Source organism: Asterias rubens, chromosome 13 (genome assembly GCF_902459465.1).
Source record: "Asterias rubens chromosome 13, eAstRub1.3, whole genome shotgun sequence".
Lineage (NCBI taxonomy): Eukaryota > Metazoa > Echinodermata > Asteroidea > Forcipulatida > Asteriidae > Asterias > Asterias rubens.
The window spans coordinates 15,149,118-15,176,525 of NC_047074.1; the positions used below are offsets into that span (position 1 = coordinate 15,149,118).

General features: G+C 40.4%; 1 protein-coding gene across 2 annotated transcripts; it reads right to left on the reverse strand.

The window, feature by feature from the left end:
- On the reverse strand, window positions 1-26,409 carry LOC117298556 (importin-5-like). Of its 2 annotated transcripts, XM_033781875.1 has the most exons (24): window positions 26,326-26,408; window positions 19,255-19,335; window positions 11,305-11,497; window positions 10,973-11,075; window positions 10,563-10,659; window positions 9,894-9,998; window positions 9,468-9,548; window positions 9,248-9,292; window positions 8,855-8,975; window positions 8,021-8,215; window positions 7,533-7,657; window positions 7,130-7,393; window positions 6,404-6,622; window positions 5,833-6,049; window positions 5,461-5,679; window positions 4,846-5,018; window positions 2,933-3,044; window positions 2,671-2,726; window positions 2,230-2,352; window positions 1,930-2,004; window positions 1,589-1,733; window positions 1,189-1,417; window positions 743-884; window positions 1-474 (listed from the first exon to the last, which is right to left on the reverse strand). In XM_033781875.1, exons 1-24 carry the CDS (start codon window positions 26,404-26,406, stop codon window positions 385-387), a joined length of 3,291 nt encoding a protein of 1,096 aa, XP_033637766.1. In that variant the 5' UTR covers window positions 26,407-26,408; the 3' UTR covers window positions 1-384. The 2 variants fall into 2 exon arrangements, with proteins under 2 accessions (XP_033637766.1, XP_033637767.1); XM_033781876.1 differs by lacking the exon at window positions 9,248-9,292 and having other exon boundaries at window positions 9,423-9,548; window positions 26,326-26,409.
- Window positions 26,410-27,408: the final 999 nt, after the last annotated feature.

Here is a 27,408-nt window from a genome sequence, read left to right on the forward strand (position 1 = left end):
TTGTGCATATGTTGAGATACACCAAGTGAGAAGACTTGTCTTTGCAATTACCAATAGTGTCCAGTGTCTTTAAGCCTCATACGTTAAATTGAAAATGTACAAAAGGGCACAACGCACAAGGTACAGACTTAATGCAGAATGCATTAGGCTCAATGCACAACATACAAGACTCGCACGCTTAAAGCTTAACGAGTATCACATTAAGTCAATGCACAATGCATGAAGCCGAACACACTGAGCCTAATGCACAACTCATGGAGCACAGGTCATACGCATTACAGACACACAAAGAACTTCAGGTTGTTTAATTTAACAGCAGGATCACACACCAAGCACTGGCAGATAGGTGATGGACTTGGGAGGTCAAAGGTGACAGTTCAATGATCAAGCCACAAGCTTGAGGGCGTTTACTAACGATTGTTGGTGTTCTGTTGATAGCTGTTGGGCGCAGGCAGCCCAGAGTTTCCCATTGCTCTGTGTGCAGAAAATCAAACAAAATGTTGCATCAAAAAACAAGAAACTGTAAAAACGCTGTAATATGCAAAATAGGTGCTCCTAATTTAAGACTAGTCTTAGGAGATATTACAAAACTTAAGGCTGGACCAAAGTTAGGACAAGTAATTCCGCCCTAATTCAAGATAAGACTAATCTTAACTCTTTGTGAAATCCACCCCTTGGATAAGATCAGTGCAGGACATGTAGATGGAGAAGTGGTTTAAAGAGAGAGAGAGAGATTTCTCACCTGTATTTGTTTAACGATATGGATGCAGCGATGCAGACTGTTTACATCCTCGCTAAGAGCTTCTGATATGAACGACTCCGCCAAGATGGCTAACAGATTTGGCAAATTGCTGTTGTTGTCCCCAAGAATGATGGGGTTATTGCTGTGCAGAAAAAAAGAGAATAGAGCAATTGATTAAAGAGTGGAAAATTCTAAAATTCCTTGGCATTTGTTCTTACTCAAACTAAATATTGGTTTGTCTCCGTTTTATGATGTTAAAGACTGGTTTGTCTGTGTAAAACAGGAACCCATCAACATCAAACAAAACCTATAGACTGTTAACAGATTGGTATGCCTGGCTTCATGCTAAGACATCATTGCTTTGGCTGTTTGGTGTGAGGGTAACACCAAATAATAATCCTGAATCCCAATGCAACTATTACATCTATCAAATAGTTTCCACTTACGATTCAATCAGATCGCAGAGAAAACTGTACACATGTACTGCTTCTTCCTTGTCCTCAGTGACGGGTAACCATGACAACCAGACGGGCAACAACTCATGCAGGTTCAGTTTGCTGTTGTTGTGCTGCAGGATCTTGGTGACGGCTGCGATTGCGTTTTCCGTTGCGTTGATGTTGTCTCTAGACTTGGATTCTGGGTCTGCAATGACTGCAGAAAGCCTTGGGACTGCCTCTGTACAGCACAAGAAAATAAAAGTCAATATTATCAATGAGTACCTCAAAGAGCTAATGCACTCTGATTGGTCACAGACTGGTCACCTGGGGGTGTATTTACATGTGATCATGTGATATGAAGACCATTTGTTATCTCTTTGCAGTTGTTATCTTTGTGTGGTCTACTTACCTAAGCATGCGTCCGCGTATAGAGGGCCACCAAACTTGCCGATTACCCCGCATCCATATGCAGCAGCCTGCCGTACCTCCGCACTTCTGTCGCAAATGAATTGTAGCAATGGACTCAAAAAGTACTCCTGATATTTAAATGAAGCCTGAAACCAGAGAGGGAGAGAGAGAGAGAGCCATGTATTGTTAATCAAATTAAAGGTCAAGTGTACCTTTGGTTTTTGGCAACGTTCCAATATCGTATAAAACTTGAGCTCAAGTCCGTTGCATAACCGCTTGGCTACAGCACACCAAAAGAAATCTTCCCGCCCCTGAGATAGGGCGACTGAAATATATACTTACAGGGCCAAGGTACTCTATGACATCATCAAATATGCAAACTCCCCACTGTCTATCGGTCCATGGTCTATCTGTCGACTGAAAACAATCAAAGACAAAAATAAGTTATTAGCGAAAGTTATAGAAATATTAGGGGCTGGTTAGTGGCAGAAATGGAAATATTAGACTGGGTGATTGGTACTGGCATGAACTTCATATACTCAGGCAGCTTTCATATTGAAATGCACCAATTTTAATTTGTCCTGGAATAGGCTGATGTATAGATAAAAGGATGTGAATAGAATGGTGATTACTGTCACTTACCAATAGTCGGACCATTTGAGGGAGAAGTTGTTCAAATAACGGGACACCAGCTTCTCGATGGGTACCGAGGATGGCATGAACAACGTCTGATATCTTACTCAGGAGGTACGCGTCGTCTTGATGCTAAGGGTGGAGGTAAATGAAAATGAAAATGCAAACCCTTTTATTTAACTTCACCTGAATACCAAAATAAATATTGGTTGTGCAATTTGGGGAAAACACAGCTTTTTTGATTATGCTCACCAAGTCTTTACTTGTAATTTGAATCTTGGCAGAGAATGAGCAGACAGTAATCAAACACGACATTGATGCATGGGGGGGTCAATAGTGCATTTTCTGTAATGATAGTGCCCCTAGACCCCCTATTATTAGATCTCTAGCCACCAAGCTCACTATATCTAGCCACCCTGGACTGACAACCTCACGGAATAAACACCTTACCTCATCTTGTAAATTTTCTTCCACTACATCATCGTAATCTTCATCTTTTCTCTTTTCTAAAAAAAAAAATATATAAAAATAGTTATACACAAAGATCACATGGCTTGAGGGTGACAAGTGGATATTAGCTCCCCAAGGTATTGGAAGTTGACATACTAGTTCCAGAGGCTAACTTGATCCTCATACTGTTTTGTTTGCTTGTACGTAATGTGAAGCTGAGATAAGTTGAATGTACCCGGTACATTCCCTGATGGCCCCTTACCTTGTCTATCATCTTGCCTCTTGAAGTGTTCTTCCAGCATATCATTTAATGTCTTGGCAATCTCTGCCATCTCTTCATTGCTGATGCAGCCTAACCCAAGAAACTCAATACACTATAAACAAGAACAAATCCATCAAACCAATCAAAACATTGCAGTTATTTCCTTTCACACGTCCAGCCCAAATTTCAAAAGAAAAGTCAACACTTTGTCCGTTTACTTTCTAACTTCTTGTGTTCCATTGTACAAGGGTTGGTAGCGTACAGAACCCAGAACACTTAGCATGCAAGAATAGGGATAACCTCAGTGTTTCTGGTTCTTGTAGAAAGCACCCCTTTACAGATTTGCCTGGGCAGAACCCAGAACACTTAGCATGCAAGAATAGGGATAACCTCAGTGTTTCTAGTTCTTGTAGAAAGCACCCCTTTACAGATTTGCCTGGGCAGAACCCAGAACAATTAGCATGCAAGAATAGGGGTTAACCTCAGTGTTTCTGGTTCTTGTAGAAACCCCCACTTTACCGATTTACCTGGGCAGAACCCAGAACACTTAGCATGCAAGAATAGGGATAACCTCAGTGTTTCTGGTTCTTGTAGAAACCCCCACTTTACCGATTTACCTGGGCAGAACCCAGAACACTTAGCATGCAAGAATAGGGATAACCTCAGTGTTTCTGGTTCTTGTAGAAAGCACCCCTTTACAGATTTGCCTGGGCAGAACCCAGAACACTTAGCATGCAAGAATAGGGATAACCTCAGTGTTTCTGGTTCTTGTAGAAACCCCCACTTTACAGATTTGCCTGGGCAGAACCCAGAACACTTAGCATGCAAAAATAGGGATAACCTCAGTGTTTCTGGTTCTTGTAGAAACCCCCACTTTACAGATTTGCCTGGGCAGAACCCAGAACACTTAGCATGCAAGAATAGGGATAACCTCAGTGTTTCTGGTTCTTGTAGAAAGCACCCCTTTACAGATTTGCCTGGGCAGAACCCAGAACACTTAGCATGCAAGAATAGGGTTAACCTCAGTGTTTCTGGTTCTTGTAGAAAGCACCCCTTTACAGATTTGCCTGGGCAGAACCCAGAACAATTAGCATGCAAGAATAGGGTTAACCTCAGTGTTTCTGGTTCTTGTAGAAAGCACCCCTTTACAGATTTGCCTGGGCAGAACCCAGAACACTTAGCATGCAAGAATAGGGATAACCTCAGTGTTTCTGGTTCTTGTAGAAACCCCCCCTTTACAGATTTGCCTGGGCAGAACCCAGAACAATTAGCATGCAAGAATAGGGTTAACCTCAGTGTTTCTGGTTCTTGTAGAAAGCACCCCTTTACAGATTTGCCTGGGCAGAACCCAGAACACTTAGCATGCAAGAATAGGGTTAACCTCAGTGTTTCTGGTTCTTGTAGAAAGCACCCCTTTACAGATTTGCCTGGGCAGAACCCAGAACAATTAGCATGCAAGAATAGGGGTTAACCTCAGTGTTTCTGGTTCTTGTAGAAAGCACCCCTTTACAGATTTGCCTGGGCAGAACCCAGAACAATTAGCATGCAAGAAAAGGGGTTAACCTCAGTGTTTCTGGTTCTTGTAGAAAGCACCCCTTTACAGATTTGCCTGGGCAGAACCCAGAACAATTAGCATGCAAGAATAGGGGTTAACCTCAGTGTTTCTGGTTCCTATAGAAAGCACCCCTTTACAGATATCCTCAGACAGGTGAAAATATAAACATGAAATGAAATGAAAGGCATGCATGAAAGGCATGCGAGATACAGTAATTAAATTTACTTATGCAGGTTACGAGGCATCCTAAGTTTATTTACCAGAGAATGGTCACTTCCTTTAAAAATTAACAACGACGACTCCATGCTATAATCATTAGCAGTGGTTTTCTCGTTACTGTAGACTAAGTATTTCATACCTTTGACAGCGAGTCCATGTGTTCTTGTAAGATCTCAACTTCTGGTTCAGTCTGTACTGCTTTAATCATCTCAGGATACATGAATTTCCACATGGAGGCAACGTATGCGTCACCTTTAGCCTTGGCGCATTCTAACAGCAGTGGCATAGACTCAGCAGCAGTGAACCTCACCAGTAAGAAGACAAAGTTAAGGAATAATGTATTCTTTGATTAATAAGAAGACTTTTGGTATTAAATTTGAGGTAAGGGACGGTAAGGAGTCGGGGCTCTTCCTTCCACTTCTGTGGGCTTTGAGTCTCAATCTAACCCTTGAAACCAGATTTAGTCCTAATCCAGATTTGGTCAAAATAAAGATTTAGTCCCAAAACAAATTTTGGCTAAACAAAGATGTTTATTAATGTAAATACCTGGTGAAATTAAAAGTTTTGTTTAGATACAGATTTTGCCCGCACACATTTGCTTCAAATTCAGAGTGGCCTAAATACACATGTACAGATTTGGTTCAAATCCAGATTTGGTCTAATTCTGCATTTAGTCAAAATGCACATTTGATCCAAATCCAAACGGATGGATGAAGACATGCACCTTGTTTCTGAAGTGATTTAAAAAGGATATTGTCATGAAAGTAGAACTTGAGCAAAGGCACCATAATCTTAGCCACTTCCTCCGTGTAATCGGCAAAGGCTTCCTTTAACTCTCTGGCATAACAGACCAGCATCTGGCAGGCTGTGCTCTTATCTTCTAGCCCTGCTGTCTTGATCCCAAAACTCTGCTGCTCGCCAAGATTCACAAACTCCCAACCTTCATCTTCCGTCATTGTCTTGGCTTCTTCAGCTGAAGGCAACAACAATTTAAACAGTGAGTCATTATAAAGATTTGAAGTTTTCTTTGACAAACAAAAGGAATGACAAACATTCTCCCCTTCACCACAGTAGAATGCACCCTAAATGTTGTGATTTCTCTTAATAATTCATTGCCAACACTCACCATCTAGTAACGCAACTTCAGGCTTCAGAGAAGCAGTCTTCAATGTGGGACCCATGACCAGAGGCAGATACTGATGGAAATCCCGGCCGAGTATTTTACACATACGACCCCAAGCTGAGATCATGTAGGACACCTGTGGGTCATCGTCCTCGAGGTCATTGGGGTCAACTTGGGATTTGAGAAGTAACTGCATCACATCGTTAGCGTCCATCGAGAACTAAATCACAAGTACAGAGAAAGTAAATTAAAGCACCCAGAACTAGACAAATTTCAATATAAAGCAAATTAAGCACCCATCGATAGACGCTTTCCGATATTTATTGTTATTTGTTTGCAATCAGCAGTGACTCTAGGCTTCTTTGCAATAGGAGCAAATCAATCAGAACATTAAAGAAAACTGTGAGCTAACATCGACTACTGGGGTGTATTTTTAAAACCTTATTTGAGTCAAGCATCCAAATCTTCAGTTAAAAAAAACCTACACTTCTTAAAAAATGGTAAAACACATGGATGAACAGCCATAACACTTGTACCTTCCCTAAAAAGAATATTTGAAACAAATATTCAATACCTTTTCTCTTCCAACAGCCAAGCCGATTAGACTGATGCATTCTATTGTCTTTCCTCTCAGTAACCTGAACTCTTTCATGCTTGCATTCTGTACAATGTATTTCAAGTTGGGCATGAAACGGTCATAGTATTGCAGGAATTTCTCTTCTGCGGTATCAGCCACTGCCGCTAAGGTTGTGACCATCTGTTCCAGAACCAACTTGGTGCCCTTTTGGACAAGCTGAAAAAAGGAATAGGTCATTATAAAGTGTAAATCGAGAGGATCACAAACGAGGCTAAACATAAATCAATAAAACCAAAATCAGGCTGAGCTCAATCACTAGAACCAAAAACAGGCTTAACATATCAAAAGACCCCTTACGTATGACATCACAATTAAACAGCACCCTCACAGAGGTCAAATGAAGACCTATCATTGGCTGAGAGTTGTGCGTGACACGAACGCACTTGCATGTTTCCATTGTTTGAACTCAGTGATGGCGGTCTAAACAAGTGGTCTTCAAAACCAAAAAGAGGCTTAACATAAATCAATAGAGCTAAAAAGGCAGATACTGAGGACTTGATCTTGTATGTGACAATTGAGGACCTAAATAATGGCAGGAAAATAAACAATATTCAAAGAATGTCTGCTTGGTTCCTTTTAAATACACAGGAGTAAAAACAGACAGAGTTCTATGAAGACTTTGGTCATACTTTTGTAGTCAAGAGAAAAAGTTGGGGCTATTACCTCACTGATTTTTGAATTGAGGACCTTCTCCAGTTTAGTCAAGATGGCGTCCAAGTATGGGAGGAAGAGATTCTTTGGGCAGGCCTCACTGAAGTTGACTAAGGCTGCTCCGGCGTGAGCTTGAACCCTCGGGTGATCGTGGTCATCCAACACGGCGAGGAGACCCGGCACAACCTTCTGGTGGAACTTACGCTCAAACGTCTGCGCAAAGTCTGTGGCCATCTGACCCAACGCATTGCACGCTGCGTATCGTACTCTAGGATGCTGTTAAAATTGGCAAATAAAATATAGGAGATGTACAAAGTTGAAGGCATGAATGGGAAATTAAGAACTAAAAAAACATCTTGAAATCTGAAATAATCTTGACAAATCACAATTGAGGTAAGTAGCATCTGAGACTGACCTGATCCCCAAGGAATGGTAAGACAGATTCCACAATCTGCCCTAACATGTTCTCCATCTGTTTATGACAACCTTCACCAACTGCTGAGATAGCCATTAAAGCTGCATGTCGGTAACGCCAATCAGCTGTAAACACATAAAACATCACAACAATCTATTACTTATCATTTACCCCAACTGGCAGGTTTGAATGCACTTTGATAAGCCCAGGGTTCTCAATAGCCCAATGTACATGGTCCAGTAAAAACTGTTCTGGGCTAGTAAGAACCACTTCCCAACTTGCCCTGTGGGCAAATCAAAACTCTGCAACTTACTTGTTCAATTTTAAGTGTGTGAAATCTATTTTGGGAACTGGTGATTCAAAACAAAGAGCAGGCTGATTTAACAATGCCCATTTCAGTCAGTAAGCTCCTTGTGTCTTCAGGAGAAATTCCAACTCATAAACCTTTCTAAATAAAAAAATATAAAAAAACTCCTCTATATTCTTACGATTTTGTAACATAGGTGGTATGGTGACTTTGATTTGTGGCAGCATCGTTCGTCCTCCAATCCCGCATGCAAAGCGATCGAGGGCGCTCTCTCCCGCTACGGCATTTGAGTCTGCATCATCATCATCGACATCGTCTCCCATCGCCCACTCAGGATCCTCTTCCAGTTCAACCATCAGACCTAGCATCTGAGTAACTAATGAATGCACAACAAAGAAAAAAGAAGTTTCATTTTTAACATTCAAACGTCTTTGACTACAGAGCCCAGTTTTACAAAGGCTCTGAGCATAAAAACTTGCACAGAAAAATCTTGCTTAAATAGAAACTGGTTACGAGCCAAAATTCAATAAATTTTCCATTGTCCAAATGGTGGTCCATTATTCTTTTGCTTATTTTCTGCTTTTAAACAGCTTTATGAAATTGGGCCCATCTATTTCCTCCAGAGTCCTCCTAAATACTATAAACTTATACCCAAAAGTTTAGACTCTGATAAGATTAGTATGCTTGGCCAGGCGATAATCAAATATATATTATCATCCAATGAAGTCAACTTTCTTAAATAATATTTGGGACGATTTGGTACATGCAAAAAAAAATTTTTTTTTCAGGTCTAGAATGGTCTACCCCATTCCATCAGAGCCACCCAGACAACAGACATTTTTAAAACTTGAAACAACATCTTTTGAAAAACATTTCTCCTAATTCCATGAGACATCCACAGAGGAACTTTTCTATTGTTAGAGTAGAGTAAGCGCCATCAGCACTTTTGTGGATACCAATGCTAAAGAGGACATCATTATTGTTATTCATTCTTGTAATGCCTAAAAGTACTTACTAATGTGTGGTATATACTGAGGCAGTTTTCTGACCATGGCTGGAGCGTTCTCAGCTAAGGTAACTAGCATCTCAACACCAAGTTGACGCCAACTGTCCGTAAAATTCTTGTCCTCGATTATCTGAGAGGAAACATACAGTTGAGAATGAGAGATTCATTGTGGCAGATCAATGTTTATTTGAACCCTTTCTTTAGGGCCCATCCAAAATAGTCAATGTTTAAACATTTAAATAACTAACTAAAAATCAGTTTTTATTAAAAAAAAAACATATAATAGCCAAGTGTGTCCAGTGCCGTTAAGCAGCTCTATGAAATTGGGCCATGGGGCATTGAGGCAATTGCCTCAGTGTAAGGAAGTGAGGTCAAAGTTTAGTCTGGGGGTTTACTCTTTACCCTTAGAGCTAAGCAGACGATCGTATGAAGCTGTGGTCGGATCAACTAAGGAACAGACTCCCACAGTTCAATGAAACTCTTAAGTAATGAAATTGGGCCATTGGGCATTGAGGCAATTGCCTGAGTATAAGAAATATTTTGAGGTCAAAGTTTAGTCTGGGGGTTTACTCTTTACCCTTAGAGCTAAGCAGACAATCGTATGAAGCTGTGGTCGGATCAACTTAGGAACAGACTCCTCCAGTTCAATGAAACTCTTAAGTAATGAGTCGTCGTCTCCTGCTGTCACACTCTCAACACAAACCTAAACAAATACATTCATAAGTTATTATAGTAATGTGTAGTTCATACATCACACTCGAGGGCATGACAAATAGCTCATTGTTTTTTTCTACAACAAGGTATCCGTAGCTATTCTTCAGAATATAAGACCCGTTTAGTTTCATAGCACCACAATAGTTTCAAGGGGCTGTGGTACAATATGCAGCCAACCATATCAGAAACAGAACAAGTGTACTCGGTTCTTTAAAATTAATGTGCATTACACTACACCCATTTTATACATAGCGGCCTGCAATCGGATTGTGAATGGGAAGAACCTGTTTGTATTCATGGATTTGGATGGTTGAACTTTAACCTCTGATCTTACCTGCACAACAGAGGGTATAAGATAAGCAAAATTTCTCTGTGTGCCAGTGTCGCTCCCCTCTGCCAGCATAAATGAAATGATTGCCTTGGCTGCCAAGAGTCGAACCTATCACAAGACAAGATGGAGTAAAGGGGTTACTGTTAGTGCTACCAAGTTTGTAAGATTCGTCACATTCTGTTTCATCTCAATCTCTTTGAAATCAGACCTGTCTGCAAGTTTTTCCAGGCAAGTCTCAAGTCTTTCAGATTAAGTCTCAAGTCCAGTCCGGTCCAAAGTCTTCCAGGTCAAATCCCAAGACTATAGTGAACTTCAAGGTTGCTTGCTATGTAAAAATGTAAACCAGAAACAATCCTAGAACACAGGACCTTTTACTCAAAGTCCAACCCAAAGGACAAAGCAATAATGGTAAAGTATCTTGCTCAACAAATCTTGTGTCACAATCAGGAACAACAGAGCTTTAGTCCTGTGCTAAAAACCGATCTGCCACGAAACGCAAATCAAAGACTGCTTGAGTTCAAGTCCCAGACTCGATTCTAAAATTTTCTCTGAATATTTTGGTGAAACCAAATAGCTACAAAAAGCGTTAAATTCTGCAAATGATCTAATGCTACAAGTTAGATGAAACTGGTTGCAAAAACCCAAAAGTAGAGGTTGAAATAAACGACTTACGCTAAACTGTTCTTGCTCTGCAACGCATTGAGCTAACATCTGTTTGATAACGTCAAGGTAATAGCCCTGCCGATTCCCAAAGATACCTGGGTAGTTGCTAAAAAATGAAGAAAGAAAACCTCCAGATTAACTCTTGTATATTACCATTAGCATGGTTAACCCAAACTTTCACTTTCTCAAATCAAAACCACAAGCTTTTTCAAGTTTTCTGGAAACTACAGGCATTATGAGAGCCCAAAGTTTTGGCTGGAGTTTGATGGATTCAGTGAATAGCCAAACCAACTAAGCATGGTGCTAAGCATACCAATCTTATCAGAGACTAATGATTTTGTCAGAGTTTGATGGATTCAGTACTGCCCAGGCAAACCAACCCTGGCGATTAGCAAAGAATCAAAATTGAGTATTCTTACTTGAAAATGTGAAGGGCACTTTCTTTGAGCCCAACAGTCTGCGATGAAGCACACTCAAAAAGAAACTTCAGAATTTCTGTCCAAAGAAGGTTGCCATCTTCATCTGTTAAAAGAAGAATAAAAAAAGGCTCAATTGTTAAGATAAGATGCAGACCAAAGTTTTGGAAACACAAACCAACACAAAAAGGAAATGTTGCGTTCTTTATCCACGATGAAAATCAGCATCTATTAGATAATTGAGGTGGGTAAATTTAAAAAAGGGTACATCATGTATCTTGCCTGAAAACAAGGTCCACAAGTTGAGGTTGGGGGTAAATCAGAGTTACACTCACCCACTAAATTTCTTGCCAACTCTGCCGCTGCATCACAAATTCGTCTCTGGACCAGTGGAACGGTTTCTTGCTGTATTCCATTCAGTAGCTCACCTTTGACCCATTCTTTAATATCTGTCCCTAACTCTGGCCAAACCTGCTCATGGAAAGTGCTGATAAGTCGGCGGAGGAGTACAGCTGCCATTTGCCGTGCCTGGAGACAAAAAAAGGTGTTTTTAGGTTATAAATGTTTTTAAAAATTAAAACAAACGGTCATCAAAAGCAACCAACACTTTAAGACACACAAGGCCTTGACAGGTGAGGAAATTTAGTGTTAAAACTTTGCACTGTTCAGTGAATTTTGTTTTACTGAAAAAGACAGATTTTTTAGGAAAATCTGATGTCCAAAACCTCCTTGCCTCAAACATGCCAAAATGAATGATGCCATGGAATTTAAAGTCACCTGGAAGTGGTATTTTTTCAAAATAAAGCTTTTGTCACTAATATATGTGTTTTAATGAGTGGAATGTGAATAAACAGTTAACTAAGGTTTTAAAAAATCAGTTCATGTTATTTACAAATTTAAGAGTAGACCCGACCCGAGCGGGCGCTGTTTGTGATGTCAATCGAGGCAGACTTTGCCTGTAATGCATAGAGTAAACACAATTGCAAAGTACATGTACGGACCAAGTCGTGAGTTTGTACATTTCACAAAATTTTTGTTTTTGTTTTTTTCCGGCAATGCTGACCAGGTGTATTGCTGCTGAATGCAGAAAAACACTTTTTGAAATGTACCAACTCACGACTTAGACGTACATGTACTTTGCACGTGTGTTTACTATACGCATTGCAGGCAAAGTCTCCCTCGATTGACGTCACAAAAGGGGTAGGCGGAGTCAGCCCCCTAAACAACTTTATATATTTTTTAAACATATAAATCGTGACAAACAATTACTAAAAAAATTGTTTTATTGTTCGTAAGCATATACTCTGATGTTTGAAAGAAAAACAATTATATATTCCAGGTGACTTTAAATCCTGTGAAATTGGTAGCTTTTTACATGTTAGATAACAAGTTGGCTCCGCAAAGGGACCCTCCTACATAGAACTCAACTCACTCAGTATGGAGGAAGAGTCCTCCATACATTGTAATGTAGGTCTTAAATACTGTCAGACAGATTTTAGAATTAAGTGCTTTCAGATGCCCGAGAAAGGCTTCAGGTATGAAAGTTCAAAATAACCTCTTTCTATTTTCAGGGATGCCAGTGACTCTTTACTTCAGAGCCTGAACAGAAATTCGCTGCGAAGGATTATTATTTTGAGGATTGGTTGTAAACAAAAAATTCTTTTGCAACAAAATGTACGATCAGTCACCAGCGCACATTGGGAAACAGGGTCCAATTACTTACCGCCAACTCGCCATCCACTCGCTTGGTGCCGTCAACTCGTCAACAACTCCTCCAAAATATTTTTAAATCCACAAAAGATGCATAAAACTATGAAGTAATAGCTTAAAGAGCGTTTGAAATGTTTTAAGTTACATTTCTGTTCTATGAATTAAGATTTTTTCTTGTGAAAATTATCTGTAAGCTACAAAGCCGTCGGCCACCTTCTTGCATTTTTACAGAGCCTTTCACAACATCGACAACAGAGGGCGCTTTCCTACATTTTGAATAGACCTTATCACAAATACCAATGCGCAAGCGGAGACTGCTGAATGAGGGGCATTGTGGGATAGATATGGATCAAATTTGGATACCAGCTGGACCACAATGCACCTAATTCCAAGCTTTACGCGCGCGCCCCGGTATTTGCGAAAAGGTCTATAGCCTTGGCTCAAGGTGTCAATGATTGGTACTGCATGTAGTATGCATTGCACTTTATATTAATTGAACGCCGACGCATTGAGTAAAGACTAAGTCATACTTGGCATCTGCGTGTGGTTGAGTTGACAGCGAGTTGACGGCACATTATTATTTTCTCTGGCCAGATGAAACGGAGCGCCGGAAATCTGTTTTCAACAAATACATTTTCTCCGGCCAGATGAAATAGGGAGCGCCGGAAATGTTTTTCACAAAATATATATTCTCCGGCCAGATGAAATACGGAGCGCCGGAATTTTTTTTCAAAAAATATATTTTTTCCGACCTTATGAAACTTGGAGCGCCGGAAAAACTCAGGGAAAATTTTAAAAAGCCGGAATTCTGGCAATAACCGGAAAACTGGCATCCTTGCATTTTAAAATTTGTTTTCAAAGGCTGTCATTTCCAACAATGTTTTACATGTATTTATCAACCAACTCCAGATGCAAGTTAAACATCTAGTACATGTAGCTATCTAGTGATTTTAACCAAGTAAGTATTAAAGATAATTCATATATGGTTCAATGATGATATTCGTACAGCGAGAAAGGTCTGTCGTCAACTGGAGCGGAAGTGGCGGAAAAATTGCAAATTGGCAATTCAACGACAAGAATATCGCAACCAATGTAAAGTAGTAAGGAATTTGATCAACCAGGCAAAGATCATCCATTATTCATCTCAAGTACAAGAATCCTCAGGAGATCAAAAGAAGCTTTTCAAGATAATTGGTAAGTTGTTGCTCAAACCCAAAACCCCTGACCTTCCATCCACTTACAATGACCAGGACTTAGCAAATGAGTTCCAGAAATTCTTTGTCACCAAGATTTCAGACATCCGCTCATCATTTTCATCAGTCCCTTACAACGTGCCGCAGACATTGCCACAACTTCAACCAGAGTGTAGACTATCTGTGTTTGAGCCTGCGACTGTTGCTGAGATTCAAAGGGTTATTATGAAATCTCCTTCAAAATCCTGTGAGCTGGATCCAGTGTCAACATCCATGATAAAGCAAAACATCGATATTTTTGTACCCTACATCACTAAGCTTGTAAACGAATCCCTCAGTTCCGGTTGTTTCCCCGATAGCCTCAAAGTTTCCTACATCAGGCCGCTCATCAAGAAACCAAACCTGGACAAGGAGATATTCAAAAACTACAGACCGGTTGCAAACTTAAAATATCTTGGAAAAGTCATCGAACGTGTAGTTTCATCACGTATTTCTGATCACATTCATACTTTCAACCAGTCCGACGTGTTCCAGTCAGCATACAAGCCTTTCCATGGGACCGAGGCTGCACTAGTCCGTGTGAGCAACGATATTCTCTCTTCTATGGACAATGGTAACCTTACAGCACTAGTCCTGCTAGACTTGAGTGCTGCTTTTGACACTGTCGATCACAACATCATTCTCTCTCGGCTCCAGAATCACCTTGGCATAGAGGACACAGCCCTAGCATGGTGCAAATCGTATCTCTACAATAGAACTCAGCATGTTTGTATTGGCACCGCGATATCCGACCCTGTTGTTTTGAACTACTCTGTGCCACAGGGGTCGGTACTCGGCCCGCAGTGGTTTACGCTATACACTTTACCGATTCGTGACATCATCCTGAAATTTAATCTGAATTACCATGTGTACGCAGACGACACTCAGCTATACATCACGTTTAAATCTTCTCAAGAAAACGCCAATGCATCTATTGCAAGACTTGAGAAATGCATCCAAGAGATTCGACGTTGGACACAACAAAACTTCCTGAAGTTAAATGATGATAAGACAGAGTTCCTTCTATTTGGGTCACGTCAACAGTTAACTAAGGTTTCAGTGCCATACATCTCCATCGGTGATGCTCGGATAGCTCCCTCGCTGAAAGCTCGGAACTTAGGGGTTATTTTTGATTCATCAATGACACTTCAGCCACACATCAACAACATTGTTCGTTTATCATCATATCACATCAGGAATATAGGTAAGATTGGCAAGTACTTGGACAAAAGTGCCACTGAAAAGGTCATTCACGCATTTGTTACTTCTCGTCTTGACAACGGCAATGCTCTTCTCTACAGTCTTCCTAACAACCAGATTTCCAGACTTCAACGGCTCCAAAATACTGCTGCCCGCATTGTGACACTGTCTAGAAAATCCTGTTCTATCACCCCCATTCTGAAACAACTACACTGGCTCCCTATCTCTCAACGAATCATCTCCAAGCTGATGCTCATTGTCCACAAAGCTCTTAATGGCAAGGCTCCCCACTATATTTCTGAACTGCTTCAAGTTTACACTCCATCAAGGAATCTTCGATCAAGTTCTATGCTTCTCCTCATTGAACCCACGTCTCGACACTCATGGGGTGACAGGTCTTTTTCTTCAGCCGCACCATGCATCTGGAACTCTCTACCACTTAATCTTCGATCTTGTCTTTGTACTGCAAAATTCAAGTCTCTTCTCAAACTTATCTTATGTCACAGGTTTTCAATGACTAATTTTGTTGTGTCTGTTTTTCTTTGTGTTGTGTTTTGTTTTTGTTTTGTTTTTGGTTTTACTGCGCCTTGAACACCCAGCAGGGTGGATATGTGCGCATTACAAGTCTTATTATTATTATTATTATTATATATACCTCAGACAGTTTCGCTATTCCTATTGGTGGAGAGCGCATCACGTGGGTGTGTATAAACCTTTGTTAATGACCAGTAAAAAGTGTTGAAACATGGGCGTGACACGCTAGCTTGCACCTGTGCTTATATGCACACAGCATTCCCTTATAAGGAGTTGTTTACCCGCAGGCCTTACCATTTCATAGCTGGAGGGGTGTTGTGTTGAAAGAAATCATTGAACAATTATAATTTTTGCATTTATTTTACTTTTTGACCAAAAAGTGTTGATGTTTTTTGACCGAAAAGGTATATGAATGGAAATCAAAGTGTCTTAAATCGGTTTTCAACTGGTTGTTTAAACCGGCCGAGGCCTGGTTCTTGATAATTAACCTCGACTTCGTATCGGTAAAATTATCAAGAACCAGGCCTCGTTGGGTTTAAACCACTAGTTGAAAACCTCTTCACCACACATTGATTCCCTTATTAACTTTTAGTGTACATTTTAATTACCAAAAGTGTACCCTCCCTTTAATTATATCTTTTGGCCAACCTGCCGAACTTATTACTGTAATCCAGTTGTCACTGTCGCATATGGCGCATATGGCGCGCTCCACTGTAAATAGGGGTATCATATTGCACCTTTCCGGCGAGCGCAGCCTTGCTTGGGTGTCGTGTTTCTCAGTGGAGCGCGCCATATGTAATAATCAGAAAAGGGGCGAAAACGTACAGGATCGCTTCAGAGAAACTGCTCTAAAATCGTGTATCGCAGGTTGTCGCAGCTAAATTTGGTACCAAAATGATGCAAACAAGTTACTCTATTAGAAATGAGTAGACTTTAGGCAGCAATCGATGGCAATCTTTAGTTTCCGTATTGCTGCACACAGAAAACGTAAATTTCATGTCAATGTTGACACAATTGTCAGTATTTATTCATAGAAAATTTCCTTCAAATATGAACCCTAAACTAGAGCCAAGTGAAAGTTTAGCTCCGTAACTCAATGCAAGGTGTCTAATTTTGCTTTATGAAGATTTCTGCAACTATTTTCATTTTATGGCCAATTTCTGTGGATTTGCATACCTTTAAGTTAAGAGGTCATGACAAGTCAATATATATATATTTTTTGCTTAATTTCCCCATAAAATAGTCCCATGGGGTATAAGCAACCTCAAAAGTGTTGAAAAAATTAAAACTAGCAGGGTCAAGTTTCACCCTTTTTGGCGCACTTTGGTTTCGGCCTGGCCCACTGTGTGTCAGTTCTTATCAGTCTATGATAACACAAACAATATCCCTTATTTTGTCGTTTAGAATGTGAACCGAAAGTGGAAAAAAGATATTTTTTTCTCTAGCCACATTTAACCTACATGTAATAAAAAGGAAAGAGCTTTGCAGAACCTGCGTCAGCTTTTATTTGGGGTTGTGCCACAACAATGACATAATATAGGCATTCAATTTCGGACGTTACATGCACATCATTCATTTATTCTGGGTGTGAAGCAAAATTTAATCAATTACTAGACATAAACCCAATGGAGAAAATAAAGGAAGAAAGATTTCAGCATTACATTTTGGGAGGAAAACCCTAGAGAAATTTTTCATTGAAAACTTATGCAGTCAGGTGGGCAGGTAAGGACTGAAAACCAAATCCACAGTGCGTCCCGGAGTGATTTGAACCGCGATTGTGGAGGTTGCGTCCCGGAGTGATTTGAACCGCGATTGTGGAGGTTGCGTCCCGGAGTGATTTGAACCGCGATTGTGGAGGTTGCGTCCCGGAGTGATTTGAACCGCGATTGTGGAGGTTGCGTCCCGGAGTGATTTGAACCGCGATTGTGGAGGTTGCGTCCTGGAGTGATTTGAACCGCGATTGTGGAGGTGGAAGGCATGGTAAGGACTGAAAACCAAATCCACAGTGCGTCCCGGAGTGATTTGAACCACGATTGTGGAGGTTGCGTCCCGGAGTGATTTGAACCGCGATTGTGGAGGTTGCGTCCTGGAGTGATTTGAACCGCGATTGTGGAGGTGGAAGGCATGGTAAGGACTGAAAACCAAATCCACAGTGCGTCCCGGAGTGATTTGAACCGCGATTGTGGAGGTTGCGTCCCGGAGTGATTTGAACCGCGATTGTGGAGGTTGCGTCCCGGAGTGATTTGAACCGCGATTGTGGAGGTTGCGTCCCGGAGTGATTTGAACCGCGATTGTGGAGGTTGCGTCCCGGAGTGATTTGAACCGCGATTGTGGAGGTTGCGTCCTGGAGTGATTTGAACCGCGATTGTGGAGGTGGAAGGCATGGTAAGGACTGAAAACCAAATCCACAGTGCGTCCCGGAGTGATTTGAACCACGATTGTGGAGGTTGCGTCCCGGAGTGATTTGAACCGCGATTGTGGAGGTTGCGTCCTGGAGTGATTTGAACCGCGATTGTGGAGGTGGAAGGCATGGTAAGGACTGAAAACCAAATCCACAGTGCGTCCCGGAGTGATTTGAACCGCGATTGTGGAGGTGGAAGGTAAGGACTGAAAACCAAATCCACAGTGCGTCCCGGAGTGATTTGCGTCCCGGCGTGATTTGAACCGCGATTGTGGAGGTGGAAGGTAAGGACTGAAAACCAAATCCACAGTGCGTCCCGGAGTGATTTGAACCGCGATTGTGGAGGTTGCGTCCCGGAGTGATTTGAACCGCGATTGTGGAGGTTGCGTCCCGGCGTGATTTGAACCGCGATTGTGGAGGTGGAAGGCATGGTAAGGACTGAAAACCAAATCCACAGTGCGTCCCGGAGTGATTTGAACCGCGATTGTGGAGGTGGAAGGTAAGGACTGAAAACCAAATCCACAGTGCGTCCCGGAGTGATTTGAACCGCGATTGTGGAGGTGGAAGGTAAGGACTGAAAACCAAATCCACAGTGCGTCCCGGAGTGATTTGAACCGCGATTGTGGAAAGATATTATGCCAACGTGGACCACCCAACTTCATCTCTAATGTTATAGAGAAAACAAGTTGAGGTCAAAGTGCAAATCTATGTGCTAAAGTTGTGATGAATCATTCTACAAATGGAATGACGTCACCTCGACAGAAGGATTTTATCTGCTTCCTCATGTGCACATTCTAAATATCACAACATTCTCTGATAATACTGTTAAAGGACAAGGACAGATTCTGCTTAGAAACATTAAGATGAAAGTCACCCACAAAGATTTCACACTACAGTCAATGAAAGTGTACTAGGGTTTGAAAGGTTTGAATTTAAAGCTAGACCATGAGCCCAGAGGCCAGTGATACTAGCATTGGACCAGTAAACTCAAGACCTGACAAATCTGGTGGTCTTGTGTTTATCAATTATGGGTGCACAAAGATCAGTGATGAATCCGATGTTGTCAAAACAATCACGGGCCAATCTAGCCTAAACCGATTCTGGAGCCGAAGCCGTGGTTTCGAAAAGGGTCATACATTGTACTTATATGTACATTCAGTAACTGTTGGATAAGACCTAACAACACTGCTGTTTTAAATGGCTCTTACCTCTACCGGAACCTCTGCATTTCGAAAGGATCTGATGAGAAACGGAACCTTGACTGCAACTGGGATGTTGTCATATGCTGCCTGCAAATTAACACAACCAAAATTCAATCATTTGACTTATGACAATGCATATTTTCTACATGTAGAAGTAGGGTCTTTCAGTTTAAAGGAGCAGAGTTGTCACTCTTTTCCAGCCTAGCCTTTGCGCCTGAACATCCGACACTTTGGAGACTGGCTTTGTTGGCCTGGCATCCCATTCAAATGGAGATTCGTAGTCAATACACAAGTACAGTACACCACATGGACAGTGAATAAAACACAAATATTATGCAACAACGCTGTTTAGTTTGTTTTTTTTATTAGGGCCTATGCGTCACACAGCAGGAGTGTGGAAAAGCGTGTCCAAACATTGCGCATAGTACAAAAGTCATGCATGTGTAGGGCCTATGCGTTACACAGCAGGAGTGTGGAAAAGCATGTACAAACATTGCGCATAGTACAAAAGTCATGCATGTGATGCCCCTCATTGACATACCCAGTAATTACAAATTTTCCACAATGACAAACTGCTGTCCTTGATTTGGCTTGACTTATGCCCCTCGTGGGAAATTGTGTTATTTAAAAATAACTTGAATTCTTGCTCAGCACTCACAGAGTAGATTGTCGTATGCTTCATCAGTCTGACAGTACTCATACGTATGTACGTGTAGGTCTACTGTACACTGTAACAGGCCTGGAATTACACGGCGGCCACCACGGCCATGGCCGTCGATGCCCTTCCAACTGGCCGTGATGCCCCTTGAAAAAATACCATTTTCACGGCCAAAACTGCCGTGCTCTTTTTTCCCGTTGGCAGTCGTGCCCTTTTTTTACCCAAGCCCAAGATTTTCTTATTGACACGAACATTTGTTTTCGGCCGACTACTTACGGCCGACAATATTAATCCAGGGAACTCTATAGCAGTCATGGTATTCAACGTTACAAGCGCAACGGAGATTCCACTCCCAAGTCATCGCACACCTAGCGCTAACCTGCATCGCACATAATCCACACGCTCGTTTATCTGACGTCCCGATTTCACAAGGAACCAGTCTAACACAATCCATTGGTCAACAGAGGGCGCTGTTGTTAAAATGCCCATATATGGTATCCTCCGTTTGTGAACGGGCGAAATATTGTTGGTGAATGAAATGACTCTTGGAAATGTTTACGAAGGAATTTGCCAAAATAAAGACGCAAAAAGAGCGTTTGGACATTGGAGGAAGATGTAAAAGATGAATTTGAGAACTACATGTATGCCCTCAAATGCAAGAAAGTTAACTTACGATTGTATTTTTCTTTATAGAATTTATTTATTAATTTTTTTTTTTTAATTCTTCTTTATACAAAATCATTTGGTTTCTTTATGAATATGATTTATCAATATCTTGAATAACATATGATTTATCAATATCTTATTCAGGGAAACCTCTAACCAATTTTTTTTTAATTTACTTGTTAATAAGGCTCATGACCCCTTCGATAACTTACTGGCCTTCGCGCCTTCTTTATTTTGAAACTTTTGGCCTTGGTGCCCTTTCTACTGGCCTTGGTGCCCTTCAAAATTTGCCTATATCCAAGGCCAAAGTGGCCTTGCCCTAAAAAAATTGTAACTCCAGGCCTGCTGTAATGTGCAGAATTTTAGTTTTTGGAGTAGGGTCTACAGATTAAATGAAATTGTCTGGCAAATGTACACACACAAAAGCAAAATATTACATCTGGGTTCTCCCCAGTTATTTTAAAAACTGGGTGGCATTCTGGAACAAGTGTTTTGAAGTTTGACCTTACACGTAAAACATATGTGTGGCACAGCCAAATGAAACAAGGTCCTCAGAATGAACTTTACTGATTTAAATAATACATGTAAAAATACTAGCCCCCTAAACCCCTTTGCGATCGGGGGCAATCTAAATGGTTTTATCCTGATGTATTTTTTTGTGAAATTCAGCCACCCCCCCCCCCCCAAAAAAAAAGACACCCACCCCAAAACAGTTGCTTATTTTGTTGTGTGTATCTGCCACAATTGGCGCGCATCAGCTTGATACGCAAGCTTGTGCATAATATAAGGAGAATCTTCAAGAGAGCAAGTCTTGGACGTAATCAAACACTTTATAGAACCTTTGGTAAAGCCCCATTGTTTGAAAACATGCATTCAACAACCGAGCATGGGGAATGAATCTACACTGCTCCTTAACCCAATAATAACACAATCCATTTAACATTGTATTTCTGAGCATGTCATGTACACATAGTAGTCTCATCCTTCATCGAGTTCATTGCCAAGTTTAATCAACTAGAAGGAAAAACCTTGACTGTTCCCTGAGCAACCTGTAATTAAATTGTTCAATTTAGACATTTTGACATAAAGCTGCCTCCTAGACTACAATGTACATTGTGTAGTCCAGCATTGTACATTGTAGTGTCTTATCTATTGAATCAACAATGTACACACACACACCATAGGACCAGGCTTGTGCCCTTTGGTAGTTTGGGTGAAATTTATGTTCAAAATATTCACACACATGTAAGAACTTTGCAGATTAAAATATTGTTGCCATGTGCGTTAACTGCTTTACTTAATTTCTTATTTATTTATACTTTATTTAATTTGTTGTTTGTTTATAGAGGGGGGGGGCAGTGTCAAGAATGAACTGGCATAAATCCTTTTTTAAACGTATGTTGACTACATGTAAAACGAATGACCATCTGACTACAGTGTGTGTCTAGTTACAGGAAATTGTGAACTGTACACCTGGTGGCAATCCATTGACAGTAGGAAAACAGTGGAGAATCATTTAAGTTAGTAATCCGCAATACAGCTTTTCAAATAGCACTTAAATCCTTTTCCAAGCAGGTGGTTATGACACTTGATGGGAAGGGGGGGGGCACGATTCCCTCTGTGACGCTGCTGCAGGGCATATTTAGAGGTTATGACACTTGATGGGAAGGGGGGGGCCTATTCCCTCTGTGACGCTGCTGCAGGGCATATTTAGTGGTTATGACACTTGATGGGAAGGGGGGGGGGGCACGATTCCCTCTGTGACGCTGCTGCAGGGCATATTTAGTGGTTATGACACTTGATGGGAAGGGGGGGCACGATTCCCTCTGTGACGCTGCTGCAAGGCATATTTAGTGGTTATGACACTTGATGGGAAGGGGGGGCACGATTCCCTCTGTGACGCTGCTGCAGGGCATATTTAGTGGTTATGACACTTGATGGGAAGGGGGGGCACGATTCCCTCTGTGACTCTGCTGCAGGGCATATTTAGTGGTTATGACACTTGATGGGAGGGGGGGGGGCACGATTCCCTCTGTGACGCTGCTGCAGGGCATATTTAGGGGGGGCACAATTCCCTCTGTGACGCTGCTGCAGGGCATATTTAGGGGGGACACAATTCCCTCTGTGACGCTGCTGCAGGGCATATTTAGGGGGGGCACAATTCCCTCTGTGACGCTGCTGCAGGGCATATTTAGTGCATTGCTTCTGTGTACATGCCTGTTTAGTTTCTTCTAGAATGTTTGAAGGGCAGGGCCAATTTCATTAAGAAAAGGGCACTTAAAGGTCTATGGGAAGTCTTGAATGGGGCACAAAGGCCAAGACCAGGTCAACAGAAAAAGTAGTCTACGTACAAATACAATACTGCAAGGGCTGCATGTTCTAAGGACATGATGCAAAGTTTAGAAATTTTGAAGAAACCCCAAAAAGAACCCTACTACTAGTAAAAGTATCGTGAACATCAAAGTCAAAAACTGCCTCTTAAGATGAAGTCAGCATTTTTGCTCTCCTGTTGCCGTGGGTCGTCAGAGCCTATGAATAGTCTACTGTTGACTCAAGTGGACAACTTCCCAGTCTTTCCCAATGTCATTTCCTTTATGACTTCCTATCTTTCCCATGGGATCAACACTACTACTTAAAGTTTACACTGACTTAAAAATAAAATGGCGTGTTTAGGGTAGTACCACGTTGGCCACATACACGTATGCAGACATGCTTCAAATTGAGGTAAAAAGTTTCAAGACCAAAAATATTTTACTTAATAATTTGGTTCAAGGTCAGAATCAAATATGACAAAAAAAATCTTGTACAGTGTCACAATTGAATTAATCTTATCTTGTTTATTTAAACAATAAGATTTATAAGACAAGACTTCTGTCTGATATGGATCCTATTTACATGTACTAGATTTCCGAGTCAAAATGAGAATTGAACTTAGAAAATGATAGATGAGGCAATTTTAATTAGCTCGCCAATACGTAAAAAAAAAAAAAAAAAAATCATCAAAAGATTTATAACCTCATCATAATAGAAACAGAATGCATACGTACAATCAAACCAGTGAACATTTCAGTTCAGCGTGACTCAGCCAAACAAATTTGTAACCTTCAAAATGCATGTTGTCATGGTTGTGGTATATTGGAGGAAAGTGAATAACAAGCATACCACAAGGGTTACATGCACTTAGCATCCTAGAATTTTGTGAAATAAATTGATTCTGTGTTGACATGCAAACGTGCAAGTAGTTCAAGCGAGTAATAAATCGCACGAGTTGCCAATAGACCTATAAATGCATTGACCTTACCCAGCCACCATCTTCAAGGTACCGATGGTAAAACAATGGAAAGGCTCAGATTAGTACACACCTGCGCATGAACTGCCTCCTTTCGACCTTTCTACTCAACATACTTCTATGTACATGTTGGTCTATACATGTACATGGTATAACAAAATTGTGCACAGAACTAACTGTGGTGCTTTCACATTCATATTGCAGCTGGCCTATTGCAAGACCATCTCATATGATAGTGAATGGTCGGACAGTACGGTTGAGAGAATTCACTTGCACCTAGGGTGGTAGAAAAGCTGCATACTAAATTATGCAACAGGATCCCTCAAGCTGCCAAGTTCCAGTTTCATAGTGTACATGTTGCAGGCCTTGCACTGATTGCACTCACACATTGTCAAGTATAACAATCGTTAGGGTTTCCATCCCCCCAAAAAGAACATGGTTTAAAGGCAGTGGACACTATTGGTAATAAGCCTATTCGCTATTGCAGCTGCGCATGGCCGTTACTGCTGACAACGCAATTTGTTTATCTCCCCGGGTTTATTGTCAAAAGGTCACAGGAGATAAACAAATTGCGTTGTCAGCAGTAACGGCCATGCGCAGCTGCAATAGCAAATAGGCTTATTACTCAAAATAATTATTAGCAAAAAACCTTACTTGGTGACAAGTTATGGGGAGAGGTTTATGGTAAAAATAAAAAACTGATAATTGATTGTCACTTTTTTTCTTTTGACCCATCCACCCACAACTTCAAGAGAAAAACAATTTAGAACGTTCAAACATTGATTCTTCTGAATTGCATTATTTAGTATTAAAAGTTGACTCCTACATTCACATTTAAACAAATGTGACCATCCACCACCAATGGGCAGTAAAGTCGCACTCGCACACTGCAGAGCCTATTAAATTGTTTGTGATTCAAGAAATCTTTGAGAAATCTGAATAAAAAAGTAGGTGGCTATGAGAAATCATAACTTCGTCAACAAAAGTCTGATTTAAATGTGGATGGTATCATTTTAAAGCCGATTACACACTCTCTCCAAAAATGCATTAAGCCCATACCAGTAAAAGTGTCAACTTTACAGCCCATTGGTGGTGGATGGTCACTAATAGTACTACACCAGGAGTACCATTTCTTTTCCCGAAAAAAAGTTTGATATTGTAATAGCGCCCTCTTTGACACAAAAAAAACAATAGCTCACATGTGACAAAGGTTTAAAATGCCTTCCAATCCTATTCATGCGCTGGGCTGAGGTCTTCTTTTTCAGAAATGATTTAGTTCTCAAACTTTTAATAAATTAAAAAGCTTCTTTTTTGGGGGGGAGGTGGCTTCTAACACATTTATTAAAGGGGTTTATGAATTTCAATTTGGTCCAATTCCCAACAATTGTGAAAAACAAAGTCACAATGAAAATGCTCAGAATCAGACCAAACATTTTTTACAGTGCCAGAATAGTCACTGCCTATCTTCAGTTCCTTCCGTGAAATTAAAGTTTGCTAAAGTAAAAGTCTTGTAGTAGATCATGTGCAGGGTATTTTTGCAAGATTGACATTGTTTGTAACCATGGTTTGAATTTCGGCCTGCAGCACATTATAAAGTCACTAATTAGACCTTCATGGTCACACTCTCTCAGTCACAAATGGTCAGTACATTGGCAATGTTAACAATGGAACCAATCTAACAACGACAACAACTATATCATGACAATGTCGTTTCATTTGCACAAAAAAAGGACACCGGTGCCAGTAAAGATAATCACTGCCTTTTACTTTTATTAATATTATTAAATGAATAAAATAAAAATGTGTTTTTAATTGATGTGAAATATAAAAGTTGTAGGCGAGTTTCAGTTACACTTGTAAGTTGTAAGCAAGTTGGTTCGTAATATATTACTATGATACATTAAAAAACTATAACAAACTTTAATGATAATGAATTAAATATTGAATTAAATATTGAATTAATTGGAAATGATAATCATAATGATTGCAACATGACTGAGTGACAAAAATACAAATGTCATCCCAGTTAAACTTTTTAACTACGTTTTCATGGGTAATTCACTGATTATGAACATGGTTGGGAAATAGAGTATTATTTTTAGTCTCAATGATTGAAAAATGGCGGTCAGATTTGGCATCTCGGAGTGTTGACCTCCGCAAGCAACAAGCTTTCGTCTACTGACATTAAAACACATGGAACATTTGTCATTGCTAAATTTCCCATGTGGGGCACTGCACATGGAATGCACTGCTGCTGCTGTCTTGAGCGTGTTGGTACGTCATCGCACCACAGCACCGACTGCACCCCAATGTAACTACGCATTGAAAAACGCACACGGTGAATTTTACGAAATGCATGTCGGCATATCGGAGTCGTTTTCGTCAATTCCGAATGGCCGGGCCTTGTAAAAAACTAAAGGAAATTTTTATTGATTATCAGAGAATCGTAATATGTAGAAATTACCTCTGTTTGATTTCTGACATCGTTGTCTGGAGACATCAACGAACCCAACAGGGTGTCAAATTGTTCTTGTTCATTCGCCATGATTGCCAATTTACAGTGCGGGAAATTTACAAGATGACCTCATGACCTTTTTAGTGAAAATTGTTTCGCGCGCGCATGTCATCCACTCAAGTATAACTAATTCAAAAAGAATTGTAAATAATACATAATTTGATTATTAGTACTTTTCGCACAATAAATTATTACTAAATTCTTTCTTTATAATATTATAAACTACTTTATGTATCTAATAAAAACAAATAAAGAGTACAATTTTGACAAATAAAGAATATTTTTGAACAAGGTTATTTAAAAGGAAGAAAACAAAATGGCCGACGAGGTGAGATATTTTATTTCCTGTGTATAAAAATAACAAATGTTTGTTTTAATTGCTTATGATGCCAAAATAAAAGCAACTTTGCAAAATAAATGGTGTACTAACACTTTTTGTGGAACACAGGTGATTTGCCCTTAATGTAATTTATTGGTATGCTAATTATTCGTGTTTTTTTTTCGTTATGCACGTGATGAAAATTCAGCAGCGCCTGACCGAGTAAATCACATTTTGTTGGAACGGATTGTATTGTTGGGTTCCGTTCGCTCTGCGGTGCACGGGGATTCCCCACACACTCAGCATCGGGAGCGACTCTTAATTTTTTACAAATTATGATAGTTACACATTTCACTGGATAAACCACGACTGCTTCGATATGGTGGAGGTAATAATGTTGATACTTATTTTTTGTGATTTTTATCCATTCTCTTCTTCATCATCGTCTATCTAATTGTTTGTTGTTGATTGTTCTGTTGAGTCACAAAATTCACATCATCATGCCCAAATAATGATAATGATGTGTGTGTTTGCAATTCACTCAGTCAGTGATCACATGCTGTGTAGCTTGTCTGTCTGCTGAAGTGTAGATATAACAGAACTGGCATGCAGGTGTGTTCACATTCAAAAAGGAAAGAGACAAGAAGGCAATGTGCCACCCATTGTCAACCACAGTTGCATGTTCATGATGTTTGATGGTAAAAAAAAATTAT

What these genes read in the sequence shown, in the direction of transcription:
- LOC117298556 (XM_033781876.1), bottom strand. Translation starts at nt 26,406, where the DNA reads ATGGCGAATGAACAAGAACAATTTGACACCCTGTTGGGTTCGTTGATG. An exon ending in AGTGCCCTTCACATTTTCAA is followed by an intron (nt 10,660 to 10,972) that starts GTAAGAATACTC and finishes TTCATTTTTTAG; the next exon opens with CAACTACCCAGGTATCTTTG. An exon ending in TGGCTGTTGGAAGAGAAAAG is followed by an intron (nt 6,050 to 6,403) that starts GTATTGAATATT and finishes CTTGTGATTTAG; the next exon opens with TTCTCGATGGACGCTAACGA.